This window comes from Drosophila nasuta, chromosome 2R (assembly GCF_023558535.2).
Source record: "Drosophila nasuta strain 15112-1781.00 chromosome 2R, ASM2355853v1, whole genome shotgun sequence".
Classification (NCBI taxonomy): Eukaryota; Metazoa; Arthropoda; class Insecta; order Diptera; family Drosophilidae; genus Drosophila; species Drosophila nasuta.
In genome coordinates this window covers 30,488,906-30,501,338 of record NC_083456.1, presented here as the reverse complement: position 1 = coordinate 30,501,338, position 12,433 = coordinate 30,488,906, and the positions used below count along the sequence as shown (strand labels likewise).

The following is a 12,433-nucleotide window of genomic DNA, read 5'->3' as shown; positions in this document are numbered from 1 at the left end:
ACATGAACCGAGAATTCGACTTAACGCTTCGTTGGGCATCACATCCGCCATAATTATGTGTGACGCGACAGCAGAATGGCACATTAAAAGGCCAGGCAACACACACAGAGAAACCAAGAGAAAAAGAGAGAGAGAGAGAGAAAGAAAGGGGAGACTTTTCGCTCAGGAAGACCACATCGTATTTTCCTGTAGGAAAGACACCGAAAAACCAAAGCAAAATCCCAACCACAAAACGCAGCCAGAGACAAGCCGGAAGCTCTTTTGCGGGCGCCTTAAGGTCGCCATTGGCCCGTGTGGACTGCTTAAGATGTCAAGTGACCAGCAGCTGAAGCAGAAGCAGCACCAGTAGTGGGCCCACTCAATGGCAAATTTATGCGCACAATGTGTAATTCATATGTTAATCGCATTCAGCGCAAGCCACAGCAAAGGCAGAAAAGCGAAGAAGAAGAAGCCTTCGAGGCAAAAGCAGCTACTTTCAGGCGGCGGGCTTTTAATTAATGCAAGCGACTAAATGCGCAGGTAGCTCCAACTGAAGCTGTAGTTGAGGCACAACAATGTTGACGACGTCGATTTAAGCCATCTTTTGGTTGGTTGGTGGGCGTGGTTGTCGTTGTCGTTGTCGTCGTCTCAAGCAGCGAGTATAATTTACATGCTTAGCAGACAATGTGCACACTGTGCACAGGCAGCCAGCCAGACCTCAGACTCAGCTTAGCTGCTCTCGGGATGGAAGAGGAGACAGCTCTTTAACTGTTGTTGCAGCACCTTTTATACTTCTAATTAGTGCCACGTTGCTAGCTGCAACAACAATGGCTGCATGTTGCATGCATTGCAGCAACTGCTGCCAGCCTTTGTTGTGGCTGCTGTTGTCTCAGTCAGAGTGCTAGATTTCAGTTTGAGCTTCTCCACAATTTTTCCTTCATCGCATCCTCCAGCCAGGCAGCCAGGCAGCCAGCAGGAAGCGATTCGCTGCGCAGCATTCTTAAGTAGTTTTGGCAATTATTTACAGCTACTTTGCTAGAAGCAACGCTGCCTCCGACCCGTAGACTTAAGGTTTGCCGCACGGATTATTATTATTATGCCGTACTCAGAGCTTGTGTGTGTGTGTGCTTTTGCTCCGCGCTCTACTGCCTTCAAACGAAACTCTTATTCCCATCCTCTCTCACTCTCTCGCTCAGTGTCGTGTACTGTGCTCAACTTTTGCATAGTTTTTATGCCATGCAACGGATTAACAACAACGGCAAACTTTCATTTTGATCTACAAACTTTGTCGGCGTTTTACTCCCGGTTTGTTTAATCTCAGGTGGTAAACAGTTTACCACTAAATATGAACAGCAATTTTGCTGTTGCTGTTGCCTCTTCGATGCTTTAATAGCTCATAAATTACCATAAACAGTTTCTAATAGTCTTCCTCCCATATATATACGAAGCAAAGCGATTCAAATTGCTGCTACAAAATATTGCATTCGATCACGATATTCACATTGATGCAGTGTTCAACAAAATTGTATGCCAAAGATTGCCTCAAAGAGTTTAAAGTTGGGCACTTTCATTGGTAACTTTTGTATACGAAAATAAAAAGCAAGCAAAAATGGAAAATATGAATTAAGCAGAGTTTGAATTTCGATGTATTATGGAATAATAATATACTGCTTTATATATATTTTAATATATACTAAAACATGTAAGCAACCTAACCTACTGCAAAAATACCAAAATATACCAAAGGCTATTATTGGAATATTTATATAGGAATAGATTAAGAGTAGAGTAAAAAGCATATCAGATTTGATTTTGCATTTGGTATTCAAAGATAACTTATGTGTTTAAATATTTGTATTATGTAACAACAAAACAGTGAGGTATTAACTTTAAAATATACCAAAGTACAAATATATACCACATAATATATAGTTTTTATATTGATATATGCAGTCCGTCATAAAAAATATACCATCGAGTACAAAATATATATGATTTCGTTTTGCATTTGTTTCCATTCGAAGGCACCTCATGGTATAATAATATACTGTTTTTAAATATTTTTAATATGTAAAACAAAGCAGTGCGGTATTAATATCAAAATACAAATATATACCAAAGCATATGACTGCTATATTGATATATGAAATACTTCATTAAAAATATACCATAGAGTACAAAATATGTCAGATTTGGTCGCATTAGAAGGCAGCTTATAGTATAATAATATACTGTTTTTAAATATTTTGAATATGTAAAACAAAGCAGTGCAGTATTAATATTAAAATATACCAAAATAAAGATATTTATACCAAAGCATATAATTGGTATATTGATATATGCAGTCCATTAAAAATATACCATGGAGTACAAAATATATCAGATTTAGTTTTACATTTAATGGCATTCAAAGGCAGCTCATGACATAATAATATACTGTTATAGTACATTACATTACTATTTTTAAATAATTTTAATATATACTAAAAAGAATTGTAACTGCTGTTTTCACTAGCTTTTACTACACGTCAGTAAAAACAATAGTTAAATCCAACTTCGTTAGAACCAATAAAAAAAGGTTTCATTGAGTAACTTTTGCAACCTTCAATCCCATTATTTCACTTATTACAGTATTTGCTAGCATTAATGTTTAATGCGAATTGAAATTGCAACTCAGAGATGGCAAAAACACGTGCTAAAATTCGTTCCTCCCACACTGATTACTCTTCTAGAGTGTATGAAATGTGTCTCATGAATACTTTAGGATGACGCAGCTGACGCATAAGGTAAGCAAAAGAATTGGCTGATCTGGATCTGGATCTGGTGGATGCTGTGAGTTGTTGTTGGCCAGTGAAGTGTCGTCTGCATAATTCATTGGCCAAGTTGTAAGTCAAGGCTCAAGTTTTCTCTAAATCAAATTAAGTTTACAAAATATTTTACAAACTTTGCTCTAGCTGAGCTCAATTAAAAATTATGCTTTGCCCCGCTCTCGGCGCCTCTCGGACCCAAAAGTAATTTCCGCAACAAAAACTTTCTGGCCAACAAACTGTGAGCAATGCTCTAAGAGAGAGGGAGGAAGTTAAGGGGCCAGCAGCTGGCCAGAGGTACCAGAAGAGCCAGAACTCAAACAGTGCGGCGATGCGCATTAAAATTAGTAACAAGGACTGCTCATTTGTGTCAACTTTTCATGTCATTATGCACTTTGAGCAAATATTGTTATTGTTGCCACAGTTGTTGGTAAGTAGAAGTTTTGCCTTTGCCTTCGTACATACTCGTATGTGATTAGCCCAAGACCCAAGCGTTTCCTTGATCAAAAATTGTTGCAACAGCAGCCAGGCAAATTCATACACGGATATCCTTTATATTGTATGGCAGATAGTCAGCTACAAGTTGGAACTGCAATTGCAACTAGAACTGCGAACTGCAACTGGAACTCTCTGACCGCTGCTGCGGAAGTCATTCCGCACAAGCCAAACAACAGTTGACAACAAGATGTGGGAGAAGGGAGGAGGAAGAAGACTCACCGCCGTGGCAAGACAAATTTCTACGATTTCAGTAATTAATTTGCCATTTCAAAGTTAGCCAAACAGAGAAGAGAGAGAGAGAGGCGACAGTTATCCTTTGGTTACACAGCTGCCCATCATCTGCTTGTTCAACTGCTGTTGATGTTGCTGTTGCTGTTGCTTGTTGGTTTCTAATTAATTGGCCAGCCGGACTAGCTAAATACGAGTAAAACCAACCACATATGGATGGACGCATGGACGTTGCATATGAGATGTGCCATGAAAACTTTTGCCGACTCTCTCTCTGTGTGTTGGTGTGTGGTTTTTTGCTCAATTAGCCGCTGCTCATTTGGGCCAACTTTCTGCTATATATTGGTTCGAACGTATTAGTTTTTTGTTTGCTGCCTCAACTGCTGATGACTCAAAAGCTCACACTCGGCAGCCATTCATTAAACTCATTGACGCTGACTTTTATTTGGCATTTGTTGGCCCCCATTAAGTTCGAGGTAATTAATTACAGTTCAACATGCAAAACTGTCAAAATGCGGCTATAAATTTAGAATTGAGGTAAGCGTAATGATGGCCAAAAATGGTCGATGGTCGATGAATTCAAATGCCAGCCCAGTTGCCCAGTTGCTGCCTAATCTATTTTCAATTAAAGCCAGAGCCTCGGCCAGGTTTATGAAGTCATCTCACATTGCGAATGCGAAGCCTTTCGCTTCGCTTTGGACCATTGGCTTTTTGGGAGCAGTAATTACAAGAAATTCGCCAATGACTGGCAATTAAATTGAACATAAAACAGAGAAGCAGAGAGTACAAAATGAGGGAATTGGCATTGGCATTGGCCATGGCAATGGAACTCGAAATTGGATTCATCCTTATTTCATCGTAAATTGCTTTGGCAGCTTTTCAGTCAAAAGCGTTTTCTTCTTGTCAATATCGCGCCAATTTGGGTTTTACCTTTTGGCAAACAAGAAAACCAGCTGCAGCGATTAATTAAGAATTCAAGTGACTGCAACTAAAGTTAAATAGATATTGTGAAATACTTAATTTGAATGTCCGAGACAGGGGAATTTCAAAACGAATAAACGAACAAACGTATAAAGCATTGAACAAGCTAAAGCGTTACAATCAAAATGGGTAAAAAGGGAAATGCTGATGGTGATGGGGAATAGAAATGGAAATGGAAATGGCAATGAATAAATGAGTGCCAAAAGCGAGTGCAGTTGAATGCAGTCAACGCGAAGCGAATTCGTCTCCGGCTCCAACGTGAAACTAAAACGGAAACTGGGTGAATGCAAACTTTTCGACGTCATTTTTAATGAAATTTCAACAAAATGTTACAAACGTGTCCAAAAAGGAGTGTCTGCTCAAAGCAGCATACAGAGAGAGGGATGGAGATGGGTAGCTGGGTAGCTGGGAAAAAGCGAAAATTGCAATTAAAATTACCAAACGAAGGCCAAGCCCAGTCCAGTCCTCGCTCTAGGTGTAGACAGACCAAACGAGTCCAAATTAATAATAATTTGCGCATTGACGGCACACGAAAAGGAGGCGGGCAACAAAAACAAAGAAGACGAATACGAAAACGAAACGAATTGGCAAATAAAAGTGCATTGCAAGAAGCGTAATTAAAAAATGGCAATGGCAATTTGCCGATAACAGGTCGAAGGTCAACCAATCAACGCTAATGGAATGCCTGGGCATAAAACCAAATTGCAATGTCTCGAGGCGAATTCGAAGTGAAAACTTAAATTCGAAAATCTGTGCTACGTAAATTCAAGGCATTAGATGATAGTACTACATTTGCAATTGTAACTTTATCTCGCATATTAAATATTAAACATTACAGCAACTTTTCCTTCTCTCTCTTTCTAGTTTTTCTCTCTAAACAAGTGCGTGCACATACAAAATTCATTTTGAACGGCAACTTTCAACATGCCACACTGCCAACGCTCCATCTGTTTCAGCACAGGCGGATGCCAGCGGGTGCTTTGTGCTGCAGTCGACGACAGAGCAACATGACCAACACGCATACCCTGTAAATTTTTAAATTGACTAGGAGTAGATGGCAATAAAGTTGAAAATGCGACAGCAAAAACTGCAGTAAGAGGAATTAAATATTGATAAAAGATAGATTCTAAATAACATATTTATAGAAACTTAACAGACACATGAATTTAATATTGACACTAAATGTTAACAAAACTAAGATAGATTGGAAATATTCATAGAAACTTAACAGACACATTAATTTAATAGTTAGTGTTACTATGTTAACAAAACTAACATGAATGTAACCCAACAGCCACTGTGTATAACAGAAGAGATAAAAACAGATTGCTAACATTTTTGTTATTATTATTTACACTCACAGTAAATGAACTTTAACATTGTCTGTGAATGTCAGTGCTAACCAAATTAACATAACTGTAATGTTTACAGTGACATTTAAAGTTAACAAAATTAACATGAATGTTACATAAGAGCTACTTCATATACATACATATGTAAGTAGGTGCCTAACATTAATGTTATTCCTTACAGTCACAGTAAAAACGCTTAACCATTAAACTGTCTCAACAAATGTAAACCGAATTAACATAAATGTAATGCTAACAGTGACATAATATATTAACAGATTAACTTCTGCAATTGATAATATTAATAGCAAAATTTTAAAGGCTGTTACAATTCTATCAGCTTCATATTGTGTATACAAATAGCATATCAATATCAATACCCATAACTGTAGAGTAAATAACAAAATAATTACAATGACAAGAATGACATTTACATCACTACATGTAACATTCGTACATAGTAAAAGTAAACAATAACAATTGAATAAGTAAAATCAATAGCATTACAACTGTAATTACAGCCATAGAATGACTGTGACACAGTGATAGCTATAAATAATTGTAAACTTTATGTTGAGGTTGATGTTAACGTACATAGAAGCAAAAATAACATATTACAGAATATTAACTTTATGTTGAGATTTATGTTAACATTACCTTAAAGCAAAATTAACATATTAATGTACAACAACTAAAAATAAAGACGAATTTAACTTTGTTCAGCCATTTCCTATTATTTGAACCCACTTTCAAATTCTCTGCTTTACAGGATATGTTCGTAGCTGAGCATGGACTATAAAAACTATGCTTGTACATTATGAGCATCCGGAGTACCACTGTTAATATTATTTGCAGCAAACAAAAGGCTGTGCTTGCTTGCTGGCTTTCAGTGTGATGCTTTAGCTTTAGCTTTAGCGAGCGTCTCTCGCTGAGCAAAAATCAACTTCTGCAGCTGACTTTTCCAACATAAAAACTTTTGCCTTGGTGCTGCGAGCTTGTGGGCGTGGTCGAGTGCCAATGGTTAGATGGTTGGCCAAATTGAATGAAAGTGGGGAGTGAGAGAAAAGGAGTTTCAGCCAGTGGAGTGGTTGAAGCAAATCTTGAGTGAAAATAAATAATTTACACCTGCAGGTATCTGTGGGGCGGCAGCTGTCCGTTTTGTTGTGTGTGCACCTACACACTAAAGATGGACAACAGTCGCCCCCGCCTCTACCTCCGCATCCTTTGCTCTCAGTGTTTCTGTAGAGTTACTGAAACTGTGGTGCAAAAGTTTCAGTTTCGAATTTTTAGCAAAATTGTGTGGCTTAAACTTTAAGAGGGGAACACAATAAAATTAGACCTGGACCTGGCCAAGGTGCCAGCGAAAGAAAGAGAGCCTTTTGCTGTGCCTGAAATTGAGGCACAAGAAGGAAAATGCTTGCTTGCAGCGTGCCAGACAATGCTCGAAGCCAAAAAGTTTTATTTTCTAAGAAATTAAGACTTAATTGGTAAAAGCAGCAACAACAACAAGAACAACAACAGCAGCCAGAGCAAGACAATAAAAACGACAGCGAGGACAACAGCCGGTAGCGGTATGGTGGGTTGGAAAAACCAACATCAATGAAAAGTTTAAGCAAAACAATAGAAGGCAAGTAAACAAAGCCGATGAATGTTGCTGAGTGCTTGCTAGCTCTTGCTCTCGCTCTCAAGTAGCTGTAAAGAAGAGCAAAAACACACAAAGCACACAGCTTCAACTTGTCCCCAAACCCTTAACAACAACGAATAGATGATGCTAGTTTTTATTACCCATACGACATGTTGAACAGCAATATTTCGAACTCGAGCATCATATGCAGAGGCAAAAAACAAAGTCATAAAGACGACTAAATTGCCCACTTGAAGACTGAGCGACAGACCATCAGAGTTCGTCTCTCCGTCTGTCCATCTGTCAGTCAGTCAGCCAATTGGGGTATTAGGCATAATCTTAATTAAAATACATACAAAAGACGTGAAACGGGCAACGCGACAAAAGTAAATAAGAATTGTTTAAAATATTCAACAACAAACAAAATTACAATAGGGGCTGAATGCTGGCAACGAATAACAGGCTAGCAAGCTGGTAGGCTGGTGAAGCTGTCAGGACGGCGACAAACGCAGAACGCAGCTTGGCAGAACGGTTCGGCTACAGACTCGCAAAAAGTTTTAATAGGTTACGCGGCCTTATCGAGTCAAGACAAATTAAAGCATGCCCCAAAGGCACAAGATTAGCGCTCAATGCAACAAGAAAACAAGCACGAGAACAACAAAATCACAAATGAAGAAGCGAACTGCCGAGAGCTGCTATCAAATGGAGGCTACGAATAGCCCAAAAGAAGGCGGGCATTTGAGCTAAGCTAAACATTTCTTTATATAAGAAATAGTACAAAAAAAACGCTGTTTTTCCTAATGAAAGCTTAAATCATATTACAACAAGTAAGAAAGCTGCAGTTGAGTGTTATCGACTGTGAGATACCCGCTATTTATTTTGATTTATTAATTTGGAAAAAAAAAAATAGCGTATTATTATTCTGAAAATATACCAAATTAATATACCGAAAAAATACTAAAAATACTAATGTCACTATTTGATATATTGAAAAAAGGAAAAGAAAAATTGCGAGGAATTATTCTGAAAATATACCAAATTAATATACCGAAAAATACTAAAAATACTAAAGTCACTATTTGATATATTGAAAAAAGGAAAAAGCGAGGAATTATTCTGAAAATATACCGAATTAATATACCGAAAAAATACTGAAAATACTAAAGTCACTATTTGATATATTGAAAAAAGAAAAGGAAAAATAGCGAGGAATTATTCTGAAAATATACCAAATTAATATGCCAAAAAATTACTGAAAATACTGAAGGCACTATTTGATATATTGCATTCAAAATATACCACAGAGTGCAAAATATACCATATTATCAGCCAAGACCCGTAGTAAGTAGCTGTTTTTCCAATACAAAAGAAGTTCTTATTTAAAAAGAAGTATATATTTAGTTTAAAGGGGCAAAGGGGCCTTCTTCTGTCAGTTACATACATTTCCTGGAGCCACAAAGTTATGATACCCTTCTATCCGGGTATAAACATACTAAACCAAAAGAAGTACACGAAATGATGTCACATTTAATGCAAGGCAGCCATCATCTATTATATATACGAGTACAGCTAGATCTAACAAATTTTATTAAATTGATGCAAATAGAATGCATAAACAAGTTGTCAGCTGGCTGGCGTAGGCTTTGGCATATAGAGCGCACAGTTACCTGTGCGTATACGTAATGTGTGTATGTGCACTTTCACATGACTGCACAAGCAACTAATTAAACATAGTCACAGCTCCTTTGGCTTAAGCTCACTCTGATGAAAGTTCTACGAAATGCGAATGGAATTTTACTCCAACTTCAGGCAGCAGCAAAGACTCTGTGTACTTTCTCTGACTACGTAAAATTTAATAAAATATATTTAATAAATTTCAATCACATTTGAAGAGCAGCACACAAGCTAAGCTGCTGTCAAATAAAGCAAAAAAAGTTAAATATTAGTGAAATCTCATTTCAAACTGAACATTTGCATACTGATGTATTTCAAAAATTTGTTTAAGTCAAGCTAAATAATGAATACAATTGAAATTATATTTTGATTTCATTTTGATTTCATTTTGAAACTAAGAAGACCTTAAGTACAAAATTGTAATGCTGTAATACTTGTAAATTTAAATTTACTTAATTAACTTTTGGATGCATTCAAGTTGAAAATGAGAAACTTTCAGTAGACATCAAAAACAATACATTTAATTTAAATTAATCTTGGCAATCACAATTAGAGACATTAAACAAGTAGCTCAAGTATTATATGTGGGTCATCAGAATTGGAATTTCGTATTTTACATTGGCTGTAAATTAAACTCAGCTTTTGCTTGGCATTTAATTGTGGCACGCTCATTGTTTTTATTGTAATTATGAATGAAACAAAATGTAAGCGTGTTGTTTGATGGGCAAAAGGCGAAGAAGAAGAAGTAAGTAATAATTGCCAACATTTGCCATATTTCACAGGCAAATAAACCAGGGAAGCGTCGTCAAGGTTAGCCAGCCCCCCGAAAAATGTCATTTAACAATTACATAACTGAGTGAACTGACGTCAGACTGAATGTTGAATGTTGAATGCGAATGCGAAATTGGCGTTGGCGTTCGTCTTCAAGTTCGAGTCGATGGTGTTGTCGTTGGCATTCGTTTTTGTCGCGCTAAAGTACAAAAGTATCTCGAATGGGCAATGCTCAATGCTCAATGCCAGGCAATTTCACATCAAATTTGGCGTCAATATCAATTACGCAGCTCGAAGGCACAAGTCTTGAACTGTCCGGAAATGAAAGCATTTTGTCAGACTCAGACTCAGGCTCAGGCTCTTCACTTCATCTCCCTCCCACAAGTATATATAATAATTGCAAAACTAGCAACATGACAATTTGCAGCATCGTGAGGAGGGGAATGTGTAACAAGGGCGACTTCAGTTTGATGCCATTAGAGAGCCTTGGAAATTTATCTGCGTTCAATTAAAAACTTTTCAAATTTCAATTAAATGGGAAATTGGCATATTTAGGCGCATGACGAACGAGGAAGCGACGAAACGTTGAAACGAGGCAACCAACAAGAAATGAGGCAACGTTTAGAACTCAAACATTTTTGGCTGAAAAACAGACAAACACCGAGCACTGAACATCGAACACTCTCTGACTACCGAAAATTGCGAAGCCATAACTAAGCCTGAGGATTATTTTGTCAATTTCAAATGTCCTGCCATTTACAGCATTTTAATTCGACCGGCCAACAGGCGAACCGAAGCGAACAGAAAGCAACAGAGAAAGGAGAAAGAGAGAGAAAGAGCGAGTTGGAAACGGAGATGACTTTGGTTGGGAGCCTTTTGTTATGTTTTAGCTTGTTGTAGAAATGTTTATGAAGCAATTAGGCCCAGAGTCGGAGAGAACAATGCGGCCAAATGACTGCAACGGAAATTTAAAGACGCCATGTCATCCTGCCCAACACCTCAGAGTCGGAGTCGAGTCAAGGCAAAGGCAAAGGCTGAAGCTGAACCGAAAGGGTATTAGCATCCCTTACGGCTTTAAGTTTTGCGCCGGCTCATCGTGACAACAAAAAAGATTAAAATCTTGTTACGCCTTCGCCTGATTTTAGGCTTTTGTTAAGGCCATAGCAACTGCTGATGTTGGCTTTAGCTTGCTGCCTTTCTTTCCCTCCTCCTTTGCACTCTCAACTCAACTGAGAGGAATGAAGTGTGTTCCCTGAAGTCAACTTGTCGTGTGACTATTGTTCATTTCTCTTCGCTTAATGTGGAGAAAGTTGTTGCACCTACCTTGCCGCGTATCTGGGCGAGCACTTGGACAATGTCGCCATGCTGACACGCATACATTAAACTGCTGCAGCCCTCGGCGAGACGAGTTTTTATTGCAGCACTCGTTGTGGCAGTTGCAGTTGCTGCCGCTGCAGTTGCCACGCAGTTGTTAGCATCTCGAATATTGCTGCTGCTGTTGTCTGGCGGCGACATCTTTGCAGTTCGAGTTTTCCGCATCGTTGTTGCTCTCAATGTTGTCGTCGTCGTCGTCTTGCTCATTGTCATTGTCGCAGCCGTTGCTTGAGGCACACGTGACCGTCGTGGCAATGGACTCACAAATTGCAGCTGCTTTTTTGTGGCAACTTCGCTTGCGTTGGCCTTCAAACGCGGTGGCTTTGCCGGTGCCACATCCTTGCGTCTTGCATCCGCCTTCGGACGCTGTTGCATAATACTTAAAGTTGAAGTTGAAATCGCACTTGTGCTGTATTTGTTTTCCACTCATTTTGCGGCACTTTGTTGCATTTTCACAAGTTAATGAAACGCGCTCGCAGTTGGGTTAACAGTTTTTGTGTGCTCGCTCCACGTATTTGCCTATGTATAATTAAAGCCTAATTTGTTTGCTCGGTATATGCGGGACCTTCCTCATTCCTCACTCTCTCTCAACTAGTTTGCCGCTTGTGGTTGCTGGTGACAGTGTTCAGCTCACACAAAGTAAATACATTTTGAGCTTTCAAGCGTAAACGGAAGTTCACTCCATGTGTGTCTGTGTGTGTTTGTGTGTGTGCACTAATGCGCCAACTGCTTTCGCTTGAACGCCTTTTAAAATTTCAACAGCCTGCGACATGCGGTGAAATGAGCGCGAATCGACGCGACGCAAAGCGCCACAACGCTTCGCTCTGCTTTCCACTGCGATGTCATCCAATGTGAACAGACAGCAGCACTCTCAGCAGCAGCGGCCTTTTCAATAATTAATTTCGGTTTTTATCAAAGCAAAAACCAACACGTTCACATTCGAGCAGCAACAGCAACAGCGACAGCAGCAACTCTTGGCTGTCTGGGCTGCTGCCGAGTGGGGAATTAGACGACGCTTTGGCAACTGGCAAATAGACAACGCCAGTAAGCAGAGCAGCCATCCAATCGCTCTGTACTCTGAACTTTACCCCAGCTCCTCCTTTCATTCTCTGCTGTCATCGCTGCGACGCGCACAAAAGTATGCTATG

The 12,433-nt window shown here is 38.9% G+C and overlaps 1 protein-coding gene across 1 annotated transcript in view; it reads right to left on the bottom strand.

The window, feature by feature from the left end:
- The window catches only part of LOC132785203 (inversin-A), a 32,752-nt gene extending 21,066 nt beyond the window's left edge, over positions 1-11,686 (bottom strand). The window contains exon 1 of the mRNA XM_060791196.1: positions 11,235-11,686. Within this exon, the coding sequence (XP_060647179.1) occupies positions 11,235-11,660 (426 nt within the window). The 5' untranslated portion in view covers positions 11,661-11,686. The remainder of the gene's footprint in view (positions 1-11,234) is intronic.
- Positions 11,687-12,433: the final 747 nt, after the last annotated feature.